At 38.1% G+C, this 13,405-nt stretch overlaps 1 protein-coding gene across 1 annotated transcript; it reads right to left on the reverse strand.

The window, feature by feature from the left end:
- Window positions 1–214: 214 nt before the first annotated feature.
- got1 (glutamic-oxaloacetic transaminase 1, soluble) lies at window positions 215–12,415 on the reverse strand. Its single transcript, XM_088421906.1, has 9 exons — window positions 12,198–12,415; window positions 9,716–9,897; window positions 9,507–9,630; window positions 7,505–7,617; window positions 5,018–5,122; window positions 4,791–4,941; window positions 3,765–3,930; window positions 3,538–3,680; window positions 215–2,590 (listed from the first exon to the last, which is right to left on the reverse strand). The coding sequence occupies exons 1-9, from the start codon at window positions 12,319–12,321 to the stop codon at window positions 2,451–2,453; spliced, it is 1,248 nt and encodes a 415-aa protein (XP_088278032.1). The 5' UTR covers window positions 12,322–12,415; the 3' UTR covers window positions 215–2,450.
- Window positions 12,416–13,405: the final 990 nt, after the last annotated feature.

The raw sequence follows: 13,405 nt of genomic DNA on the forward strand, positions 1-13,405 counted from the left end.
ATGTTAAACTGCTTGGTTATTCACCTCCTGGATTCTGTAGTGCATACCCAAATAAGACACTTAAAACATAAACTTCATGTATTTCAATTAAATATTGCATTCTAATGAATGCATTACAAATGAAAAAATAAATATTCTGCTCCCGGGTGCAAGATTAGTTATTTATTCAATTTGGGGTGCACAATGATTCCGACATAAATGACAAATACAGAAATGTGATTTAAATTCATTTATTGAAGTTTTTCAAAGACTATTCATAGCTTGACTCGTGCATGTTTGAGATTTAACAGAATAAAGCTATGGTGTCTTGTGTTTATATTAAAAGCACAAAGTACAATTTTGAAATACCCTCCCATTTCATGTAAAAGATGCAAAAACACAGTGAATTACATAAAACAGTGCTCCAACAGAACGGTCAAGAGGTGACTCAACTAGTACTACCACCTTTTATAAGTCCTTATCAACTGGCTTTTTGCACTTTTCTAACAGGTGTGCAAAGCATTTTACACTGACTACTCATTTACCTACTGATGAACAACTGTAGGTTCAGTGTCTTGCTCAAGGATACTTTGACATGGCCACGACGGTCGGGGATCCAACCCGCAGGAGACAACAACACTACGACTGAGCAATGCCGCCCTAAATAACCATTTCAAGCTTGATTTACAGTTTTACTTTTCAGTTTTTTTTCCCCTCATTTTCAAACAAAATATTGGGCGGTCCACAGATACCCGCATAGCTCAAAATCAGACCAATTTTCTCCACTTGTCCGTTAACATTAATTTGAATGCGAAACAAGTAATATCATGTGATTTACAAGGCTTAAAATGATTATATATATCTCTAATTTGATATAGTATGCATCTGTTTTAGCATGTTTGCACTTTCAACTGCACTTTCTTCAAGCGCCAGCATTTTGCCTGTGTGTTGTCAACAACAAGGCTCGTGGTTATTTTTTCCGGCAGACTTTGACCCAATATGAAAAGAAAAAGACGGCTTGACTTGTCCAAGACAAAAATGCGAGAGCAGTGGCATGTCACACGTGGATGTCGGCAGGAGAGGGGGAGAAACACAGCGAGGAGCAACCGATCCACGCTCTGATCTCGCCACAGTCGTCACTTGGGTAAAGACGGCTTCAGCAAAGCATTTCTGGAGACCTCCCTTTCAAATTGGACAGGTCAGAGAAGACGACCCACGGAAGAAAAAAGAGCATGTTTGTGCAAATGACGAGCAGGAAGTAGAGAATGTTTGCAATTCATAAGGAGTGAGCTATTTAGAGTGGCAGATTACTTATGTTTTTTTTTTGACAAATTCATATTCAGCTGTGTCAAAAAAATGAAACATTGAAACTCCAAGTCGTTTTGTTGTTGCGACATTAGTTTCAGCATTTGCGTCTACGCACACGTGTACATTGCTTCTCACTTGTCTTGTTTCTCTTCACCCCCCTCGCTCTATATCTGCAATATAATGCTATTCATAATACAGTGAAGAAATGCGTCTTAAAGTACCGTAATGTAATCACTTTAATAACAAGCATCATGCGTTTTGATTGGACAGCCATGAACTGTTGGTTGTATGGTTGTACGACAAACCGTACGGTCTCAAACGCCAGTTTGGACATTAAAACAAACATTGAATTTGTTTTTTCTTAATTACACATTGTATGTTCCCATTTACAAAAACTAGTTAAGCAAGTTCCAAATCAATCATGAAACTTTATTTCAGTGATTGATGCATTCATGTGAGGGGCTATAAACTAGTCTTAGAATGCCAAGAAGTAAAGTGTGAAAAGTAGAAATACAGCAACATCTTAGTGGTAATGTCACAGCAGTAGTATGGTAAGAACTTTGAAACTAAATTAGTCATGCCAATACCATAATATGCCCATTTTGAACACGGAATGACTTTAAGGGGAGATTACTAGAAAGAGATAAGGCTGGGGTGGGTTTTTTCCTAATAGTGGCTATTTAATTTTTTTATGAAAAACAAAAAAGTTTATAATTAAATGTTAAATAAACTGTGGATAAAGAATGTCTACACAGCCATGTTTAAATGTCAGTATTTTGTGAAAAAAAGAGATTAATATTATCTCCACGCTTGTGCATTCATGTTATCACACTTAAATACATTTCTTTTTTGAATTGTATTGTAAGCTTTTAAAATTACTGGTAGTTTTTAAAAGGACTTTTTTTTAAATTCATAAAATCCCAGTATTTGATCAGAGGAGAGTGAACTTTATATCCACTGTATAAAATGTTGATTCAAGTAATAAAAATTGTAGGGCATTTCACAACAGTTCCCTGATATTTTGTTTGTTTTTAGGATTGCAATGTGGGTCAGACCAATTGTCCTCATCGACTGCAGGTTGCCAGCCTGAGAGCATTTAGATAAAATACAGTAATTGTGCATCCAGTCATATAGCGTCAGTAAATGAGGCAGAGCTAAGTCTTCTACTGGACCTTAGTGACAGCCTCATGGATGGACTCCGCCACATAGTTGATGTTCTTGCTGGTCAAGCCACACATGTTGATACGTCCGCTGGCCATCAGGTAAACGTGTTTCTCCTTCACCATGTATTCCACTTGTCTGGCTGCATCAAATAACCATGACACAAAGTCCTGGGTTACTCCAGGACCGATAACCGACTTAACCACGATTTTATTTCAAATCATCCAAGTCTGTCAAAACCGTTGCTTTTTTTTTACCCTATCTCGTTATCTGCCTTAATGAGGAAATGCCCTGGTCAGCTCTTATTGTGTTTCATACGCAAGTCCTCCTCTGCTGCAGCAGTCAATCACATTGTCCATTTCCTGCTTTGTGAGCTTAAGTAGCAATATATTTTTGCTTCTGCAGCTAACTGCTGCATGTAAATGGGCTAACATGTTGTCATAGGCTATTTTCACGGAATCACTCAAGGAGGACACCAGCAGTCCAGCCTACTCAAGTGTGGCTTAAAAAAAAAATAAAAAAAGAATCAGACTTTTCCTCCCAAACTAACAAATGAAGTCACATGTGGGGGATTTTTTTCCGCTTTTGGACAAAGATCAGGTGACGTTGCGAGGAAGGTACAAGTTATAATGAGTGAGAGAGTGACTTTGTGAGAGCATGCGCGCGCATCCGTGTACAAGGGAACGGACCCTCAACATAAAATTGCCAGAATCCATATTATACTATTAATTGATACATGTAGTAGTTGAATAATAAATTTGAAATATACTACTATCACTTGATGGTAGTTTATTGTTGTTTCATACTAAGTGCCCATATTTTGCAGTATAAATTGTTTGTATTCAATCAGAAAGATTTCATGGATATTATATAACTATATAACATTAAAAATAAAGTTGTTTTTATAACATAGATCTAGCCGTTTATCCAAAAGATGATATATTTTTGAGCTGTGATTTCAATACCGTGATACTGTGTTATTTTTGGTTATTTAAGATTATCATACCGTCAGAAACTGATAGCCTACTCCAGATGTGTAACAGCAAGAACACATTCAAAGCAAAGTTGTGCATGTGCGCATCTACTCACGGTTGAGCCCAGTGAAGCTGAACATGCCAATTTGCTCTGTGATGTGGTTCCAGGTTCCCGGCGTCCCCAGAGCCTGGAGCTTGGCTTTCAGCTGGGCCCTCATCAACAACACCCTGTCAGCCATGGTCTTCACATTTTCTTTCCTGGGGTTACACAAATAAAATACTGCATTTGATAACACAACATTCATAGCCACTGCATCAAGATTTAGAGCTTTGAGAGCTGACCATTCTACAAAGAGCTCGGGCGAGTTGAGGGTGACAGCCACAATGCGAGCGCCCTGAGTCGGTGGGTTGGACCAAGTGGTCCGCACAATTTTCTCCATTTGGGACAGAACTCTCTTCAGGTTATCAGCATCACGAGCCACCACCGTCAAGTTGCCAACACGCTCGTCTGATGGGAACAACAGACATAAGACCATTTGTCTTTGGAATGAATTGAGCCTTATTTTTTTTTTATTTTTAGCAGGTGCTGAAATGCATTCCGCCTGTTCAGGGATACACAGTGTGTAAGTTTATTTTCACTTCTCTCTGGGACAAAGAGTTTTGTGTTTTTAATATCAATTGTGATGATTGTAAGCACTGTACTCAAGCAGAAAAGTTTACTCATTTGCAGGAAGATTTCTATGTGCAATTTATGCCTATTGAAAGTGGAGTTTCATATAAAAAGGAATACCGCCATTGGGGAAGATTGAGTGGATGTCACGTACAGTTAAAAAAGGTGGTCACAACATTTAATCCGTTCCAGCCACCCAAAAAACACCATGGAGAAAAAAAAAGAAAAGAGAAAAGAGTACCGGTATTTTTTTTAATGACTATTTTCTACAGTATTTTGTTTTTATAAAACAGGGAACATAATTTAACATAATACAACAAATTTAGTCCCTTCCAAACGAAAATAAATGTCCTCTAAACTTGGTAATGGCCCTGCCCAATAAGAACATATTTTTTAAACTGTCATGTATACAAAATGAGGCTTCATAATTGTGAAAAATCATGACCTTGTCTCTGCTCTCAAAACATGTGGGCGTGTCTATTGCATGCGGCGAAACCATGGCTTGCTCAACTGCCAATCGAGCACCAGTAATACAACAAGAAAAATGATTATGCCTTACACATCCCCACATTATTGTAAAAAAACTTTTCAGTACAAATGACTGGTTAGACTTTGTGTACATCTTGGTTGAGTGCACAACTAAAATGCAATACTCTTATCTATGAAAAGCTGGTGGAGCATGAGCATGCATTACTTACTATAAAGGCCAAAATTCTTGGAGAATGACTGGGCGCAAAACAATTCAAAACCCATCGAGACGAAAAACCGGACAGCCCAGGCATCTTTATCCAGACTGCCCGAGGCAAATCCTTGGTAAGCTGAGTCAAAGAACGCAAACAGCTTTCTTCTCTGGCAAAGAGCAGAAAATAAAAATGTAACTAACATCTCTTAGGCACTAACACTTTGGCCACACCAATTTCAGTACCATCATAACATCGGCGATCTGCTTCCATTGCTCCTGTGTGGGGTCTGTGCCAGTTGGATTGTGGGCACAAGCGTGCAAAACAAAGATGGAACGCTCTGGGCAGCTCTAAGAAAAGAAAAAAAGGAGCCGGTCAAGTGCAATCACTATTGGATCCCACTTAACCAATGCCATTCTTCTAGTTTGGACAGCAACCAAGGACAGTCTGCTTTTTTTTTTTGTATATGTATTCAAATAAAATATTGGCAGAAAGTCTCAGAACTCCTCTTGAACTGTGCAGTGTGGATTTGATATTTAAAGGTGTATTGCAGATGTTGCTTTTTATGTCAAACATGTATGAAACTGAAAATAAAAACACATACAGTCGTTAAAAGAGGACTTTCACTTGTAAGGAAATAAATATACAACAAACATACCACAAAACAAAGCATCAATGACGACACTAGAACATTTCACAGTCGTCAACAGTCATCAGAAAAAAAATACACTTAAATATACACCTTCCAAAAGAAGGAGGAAGAAGTATAAACTTACCCCCTTAACTCCTACCCCTTTAATCTCCCTTACATGATCATTATATCAAATGTTTGCCAATATCATAAGCTATTTTTACATTCTGTGATGATGATAACATCCTTGACGGGTTTATTGGACATATTAAATTGTCTTCAGCTATAATTGGGTGCGTGAGCGTTTTTTTGTCTCTTTGTGCCCTGCGAATGGCTGGCAACTAGTTCAGGGTGTCCCCTGCCGACTAACTTGTAATATTCGGTCCATCGCTCCGTCAACAAATCATTTCCCACATGTTTGCATGGCTAACGCTTATGCTTTTCTCACCCTACTATATTATTTATCAGTGTGAAATGGCGTTGAGTTTCTCGCCTGATTCCTGCTTGCTGTCAATTGAGACCCTTTTTGAAAAATTGGCAAAAAAGTTGAGTAAATTTGGTTTGTAATGACCAAAAATTACATTTTGTCTGCTAATTTATTATAATTTGCTGAAAAATAAATAATGTGCTTGTTTTTAAGCAGGCTTAGGGTTCTATTTTTTTTCATTGGTTTGCATTCAGCAAATAAGTTAATTTTTTACTTTATTTATTTTAGTTTTTTATTGTTATTTCTAAGTATCAAGACTTGCAATCTTGTTTTTATGCTGCTTGTTTTTAAAAAAAAAGGGCAATAAATAAAGATGTTTGACCTAACATGATGAATAATCGTGATTTCAATATTGACCAAAATAATCATGATTAATATTTTTGGTCATAATTGTGCAGCCCTAACCTTGAGTGGTACTCTGAGTTTCTTTGTTAACTACTGGATTTTTCCACTCTGTAGCTTTGTTTGTTTATACTTTTTTTTTTTTTTACTAGTTTTTCCTTCCTCTTGTACCTATAGTTATTTTAATTGATACTTTTTTGTTGTTCTCTTGTGGACTGCCCTGCGCCTTTCTGTCAGTTATGCTTGGACAATTTTGTAAGTCCCTCTCTTGGTTGTACTTGATTTACTATACGATTTCTGTTGTACTTTACCCTTTTTGTGTTATGTTTTAATCCACACTCTGCGTGAGCTTTCTGTTAATAAATCTTTTGGACATTCCTCAAGCTAGTCTATCTGTCTGGGGTCCACATTCTGTCCGAGAACCGAAAATCAGACTTAACACAACTTTTTACTTCACGTCTCCTTCTCCAGGCTTGAAGAGGAGGCTGGTTGGCAATGAACATATCGAATCCCGCCGCGCAGATCTGACCGACCGGAGTGAGTTTGGAGGTGGGCCACCCTCGCTAAGGCATTTCGGTGGCAATGGACCATTGGGCCTGATTGCGAGGAGGACCTTACCCACAGACATCTTTACAATGAAAACTTAAAGCTTGATATGACACAATGTGTTAGCCTAGCACATTGCATCTATTGCACGGCCAAATTTTTTCTAAAATCCTGAGAGGTCTTGCCTGTTTAGGACCTAAAATTAGAAAAGTGTTTGCTTTGCCCAGTAAAGTGCTAACATTTACAAAGGGACAAAAGCAATATAATAAAAAAAAAAATCTTCAAAAGTTAATTTTTAAGCCTCAATGGTAACTTTTAAGCCTGTTCCTTCATTTGCGCCCCCTCCTGGCTTGGCCTTGCCCCCTCCCCGGGGGACTCGCCGCATTATTTGAGAAGGATTGACTTAGGCAATTATAGGGAAAAAAATATGGTATTTTTAACATGTAAAATTCTGTAACACACCTTTAATTGTAGTGTCAAATGGTATGTATAGCCAAACCCTTTAAGAATTATGGTGATTTTTTCAGCTTCAATCGTTGTCATTACCTGTACACATTTTGGCATCACAAAAAAAGCCCACCCCCAAAAACTAAGCAAACAGTGCTAAAGTACAAGATTTGATTTCGGATATGTATCTTAGGAAATGGGCTGAATTGCAAGCCAGACCAGTCTCGGGGGTGTTCAACAATGAGTGTGCATTTACTGAGTTCATGTCATGCTTTTTACCTCCAAGTCGGCAAGGAAACCAGACAAATCGAGGCCTCTCTTTTCGGCATCCCAGTACTTGTAGGGGCGGACATCTTCGAAGCCGGCGTTGGTGAACACACCATTGTGATTCTCTAAAACAAAGAGATAAAACCTCTTGGTTGTGTTTGAACTTTTGATATGAGGTTAGCTCCCACTTGTGTCAATGTACACTGGTAATCAGCTGTTGTGACTAAAACAAAACCACATGTAGTTTTACAGTGTCTTATACAGTATGAATACTTGCATGAAGTCTTTCAATGGCTGGATTTATACCACATGACTCAAGTGACAGTTTGGATTTTTTTGCCTTTTCTTTTTGCATAAGTGGCACAATTTCAATGTGCGTACGTAATGTTTAATATCCACTGCTTATATATTGTGAACTATTTTACTACTGTGTTGTTGATGCCGACTGATGATGCTTGTGGAGGTACAAGAAATGTACAGTATAATAGAGTAGTGCTCATAAGTTTACATCCCCATAGAGTATGGAAACCTATGAGTTCAACTGTTAGTATCATTTGGGTTGTTTCATGTGTTCCCTCAGTGTACACGCAGTTGAACTGTAGAAATGTCACTTGAAATTGGTCAAAAAAAGTGTCACCTAAAATGGAAATTAACTCATTCAATGCCAGGGACAAATTTTCAATTTTTTTTTTTTTTTTAAACACACTGGACGATAAATCCTAGATATTTAAGTATTAAATCGATACTTACGCACTTCGAGGACAATAATTTCCAGATACAGTCGGCCCCCGGCTTACGAACACCCTGATTTACGAACAATTCGCCTTACGAGCGTGGATCACGGAGATTTTTGTCCCCCACTTACGAACTAACCTTTCGCCTTACGAGCAATCCGACATGCCGGCCATTAAGTATGTGAATATGTTTCTCGCTTAACTGCGTCAACAAAATCAGCAGATGCGTCATTTAAACCTTCAGTAGATACTTGTGGCAGTAACGTGAACGCTATTGGTCTTACAACGTCACAGTGACTGTCTCAGTCACGGTGTGTAAATATATTACCATTTAAGTGTAGTGTTTGTACAGCTAAAGGGAAAAACAGCTGACATGAAATTAAATGTGCAGATTGCAGGACAAAGAATTGTCATTGGTTTAAATGTGTTTTTTTTTTAATTAATTGTCAATACATTCCAACCGTTTAAAAAAAGTGCGAATAAGTATCAGTCAGTCACGGAGATGCCAATATGATATTGGTCGATTAAGGTCACCCGGTCTCACTCACGGAGATGCTATTGGCCGGCGTCACACGTCAATCACAGAAGTGCCGATATGCTATTGGCCGAACGCCTTTATCTAGCTTGATGGCACAGCTGGTTGGGATGGAAGGAAGGAGAGAAAATGAGTGAAAAACGGAAGGGAGGAATGTTGTGAAGACTTTGCAAACTTTATCTGTTAGACATAGCTTCCAAAATTACTAGCAGCGGTAAAGGAAGAAATAAGAGGATGATGTTTTAGTATCTCCGTGAATAGCACCCTGACTGAAAGAGTTACTGTGACACTGTAAGACCAATAGCATATCTACTTCGCCGTGTTGACTTTGAGCGATGGTTTCTGCTCCCCTCCGCTTCCACCCAGCTCAAGTCACGTCATTCCAAAGGTAAAAGTCATTTTTCCTTTGTACTCATTATTTAATGCAAATTTACAGTAGATTATGTCACTCAATTTTAATATATGTGTACAGTCGTGGTGTTTTTACCTAGGGCTTTTGCGCGCGTTGCACGCATTCTCGAATTAACATGGGTTTGGATTGCCCGTTATACGAGCAGTTCGAGATACGAGCGTACCCGCTGAACGGATTAAGTTCGTAACCCGGGGGCCCACTGTACTATAAATTGATACTCAGGTACCTGAGATTGAATGTCTGGTCTCTTAAAAAAAAATGAAAATACGTCAGTGGCATTGAATGAGTTAAAAAAAAAAAATTGTGCTTTTAAATCCAAACTGGTCCCTATACCCCATGTCGGTGCAGACACATAGACTGGTGTCTTTGTGTTGTTGCTCCCATTGTAGAAACGTCTGAGAAACTCTGCTCCCATCTTCAGTGCACCTGTGCCCCCAAGACACTGAACGGCCCCCACCTGAAAGGGTCGGACAAACAATCTAAACAAAACAAACAGGAAGAGCAAATGCAGTGGTTGAGTGCATGAACAAGATGCAACCCACCCTGTTCTCAAGGATAGCCGGGCTGTTGTCTCCCAGCGCAATTTTGGATGCTGAGAATCTAAACTCGGGCAAACCCAAGATAGGCAGATACTCGTGGTTCAGCTTGTCATCATTGGAAATGATCTTTTCTACTTTTTTCACCACAGGCAAAACCCAAGGCTTCCCTTCATCTGTGCGATAGGCTGCAATACAAATTGACAAAAACTTTTACGAAACAATTTTTAATCCTAGAATACCAATTTAAGTATACTACGGTCTAGGGCTGTCGAATTTTCATCGCGATCACAATATTGGGTGCCACGATTAATTAGGATGAAAATCTGTGATATTAAAATTAAAAAACCGCCAACCAGTAGATGTCAAATCAAGCACTTTCAGTCATCCTACCAGGGGGTAAACACAAGGTTAAGACATCATTAAGCTTAAGAAATCGCAAGCGAGTGAACCCAGCAAGAACGTCCATCCCGCGGGTTTGACGCAGCTCCACGGGTCAAAATGTCGTCTTTTCGGCAACCACGCCACTTCGTGCGGTGTCTGCGCTGGCCAGATTTTCTACAATGCATACCTTCTGGAATTTCTTTACTGCATGGAAGCGCAGGGCAGAAAACATATCGGATGAACTTTTGCTTATAGGAGTTCGCCGGTGAATAACGTAAACTCCTGGCGAGCACGCGAGCACAGAGCTGATGATTCTGATAAAGAAAAAAAAAGCTTGGAAGAATTTCAATCATTTGAATCTACTAGTGTTGTTTTTATGCAGTAGACTCGGCTGCGTCAAGAGTGGGGCGAGATCACAACGTTGAAGTCGGTCTCGCGGTTAAAAGCCTTTAGATGACAGTAATTCCCACATGTTTGCATGCCAAAAGCCTTTGCTTTTCTCAGCCCCTAGTAGCTGTAGCTCAGTAGCTGTCAATTGAGACCCATTGTGGAATATCCGATTGGCAAAAATTTGAATACATTCGGTTTGAAATGACCAAAAATGAGATTTTGACTGCTAAGTCCAAACTCACTTCGAGTGATTCTGATACTTTTGTTCTGTTTTTTGTTTGTTTGTTTGTTTTTTCCCTTGCAAAAATACTTTAAGGCTGAAGGTGTTCTTACAGGTCTTTTGTAGTATGTGCTTGGTTCTAAGTAGGCTTTATTTTTTTTTTTAATGGTTGGCACTCAGCAAGCTTTAGCCATAATTATGATTTACTTTATTTATTTTAGTTTTTCATCATTATTATGATAAAAAATAATGATATTAAGTAATAATTGATATTAAGTATCAAGCATTGTTTATACATCCAGTATATACGGCTTGTTTTAAAAAAAAAGTGCAATAAACAGATATTTTTGACCAAATATATATATATATATATATATATATATATATATATATATATATATATAATAAAGTAGTATATATATATATATATATATATATATATATATATATATATATATAATAAAGTAGTATATATATATATATATATATATATATATATATATATATATATATATATATATATATATATATATATATATATATAGACATACAGATTGTGCTTCCACTGCTAACGACAACTCATTGACTCACATGCATCATAAAGCACAATGTGATTTTGTGGTGGCACTTGAAGTTTTGGCCTACATTTGCCATCTGTCATGCTGTGTCTTGTTAAAGATGAAGGGATTACAAAGCTTCAGCCTCCAGCACTTAATGGACTCAAGGTAGGAGCAGAAGCTGCAACACACCACCACATTAGTGCCATTTACCACACATCCCTTGCAGAATTTCTCACAGACCTCTTTCTTAAATAAAGGCAAATATTAATACTTGTTATCTGATTACAACTGGCAAAGGTTGCACGAGACAAAAATGTGGACAGGTGTTTGAACTTGGTATCTGTTTCAGTCAGAGGTCATTGTAGGCAGCTCTGTACTTGTATCACTGATGAGCACAAATACTGATGGAATAATTGTACACACACACACACACACACACACACACACACACACACACACACATATATATATATATATATATATATATATGTTGTCAAATAAAAACACATTGCTTGCACACCTATTGGCACGTACACTTTTATACACACACACACACACACACCACAGATATAAACAATTCCTTATATGGTATTATTGTGAAACTTGTAATGTAACTTTTTTGTAATTTTTGTAATAAAACGAAGAGGAGAGCCCCAGATCGCCGGAAGACCTTGGTGCTCTCCCTCTCTTTTGCAAAAGATCATTTTTGACTCAGAGTCTTGGCTTTTCTCCAGTCTCTTATTATTGATAACTCTTGACAAATAGAATTGGATTACCGAGCATTACGTAATGACGATAGAATGAACGTACTCAAAAGTCAATTTGCAATGAATCCAATCTCAAATTTGCATTTGAAGGATGAGTAAGACTGATATGCAAAATGAACTGCAAATAACGGGTTCATCAATTCAATTAATATTGTGTTACAACTTACCCCCGACCCCGAGGTTGACTTTGTGTGGATATTGGTCGTTATTAAAGTCCTGTGTTAGTTTAAACACGACCACGGGCGCCGCTTGGGGAACTTCGCCGAAAGCAGACATGTTAGCGCTGTTCATTTATTGTTTGCGCTTAAAAACAAAACAGAAACGGAAACAAACGGGCCTCCGCGCAGAAAATGGGACAAGCGACAGAAAAGTGGCACTTTGCACTTGTATGGCAGATAAACAGAAGGGGGTGTGACGGGGGCACCAATTGGAATGTGGCCGTGTGTTCCAGCACCAATCGGAGTCAGCTGTACGTGTCAGGTTAAAGTCCGGAGGCCAAGGAAGAGGAAAAGCGGCAAGGATTCTGACCAATGGGCGCTTTTTGGTGCTCGGCTGACACGTAAATAAGCCAATAAAATTTAGAAGGGCGGGAATTGGGATAAACGGCAAGTAATATCTTTGGCCACAAGATGAGGACAAAGACGTGCTTACATCAGTGAGAAAGCTTGTGTGTATGTGTGCTTGTGTTTTTTACGCAGCTCGAATTAATGATTTACAAGGACAGTCAATATTTGCTGTTTAACCCTTTCGCCACTGATTTGTGTGTATGTTTTTCGAAAAAAAAAAAATAAATAAAACCTATGGCGAATATTACTTGTTTACAAGTCAAGGATTCTTTGATTTTTTTTTTAATTCCCACTTCCATTTCCACCAAGAAATACCACTGCTACTGTATATCCCATAGAGAAGGGGTTAACAAACTTTTTGGACTCAGAGACCCCTTTTCGAAAGCATTTTTTTCAAGGACCCCCAATTGCAAATATTTGAACAAAAAAAAACATTTAAGCCATACATTAAAGGGATAGATAGTGTGTAAGAATTACACCGTTTTTTCATTACTGACAGCAGGGGGTGCTGCCTGCGCTGAATTTACTACTGTCCGTAGCTATAACAAACATGACCACCCAATTCTGTAATATCATTTCATGGTGACCGGACCTATAATTATATTTAAAACATACTGTTGGTCATTGAGAACACATTCATTTTCAGATTTTTGAAATGTACAATCATTTAATTTATTCCTTTTTAATGAAAAATGGTCTAAATCTTACACATCATCAGTTTAAGGGCCCTTTTTATTCATCAACAGATTCAATTTGACTAGTGTATTAGTTACTTTTCATTTTTAGTCAATAAATTTTTTTATTATTTA

Source organism: Hippichthys cyanospilos, chromosome 8 (assembly GCF_059441005.1).
Source record: "Hippichthys cyanospilos isolate Australia breed blue-spotted pipefish chromosome 8, RoL_Hcya_1.0, whole genome shotgun sequence".
NCBI lineage: Eukaryota > Metazoa > Chordata > Actinopteri > Syngnathiformes > Syngnathidae > Hippichthys > Hippichthys cyanospilos.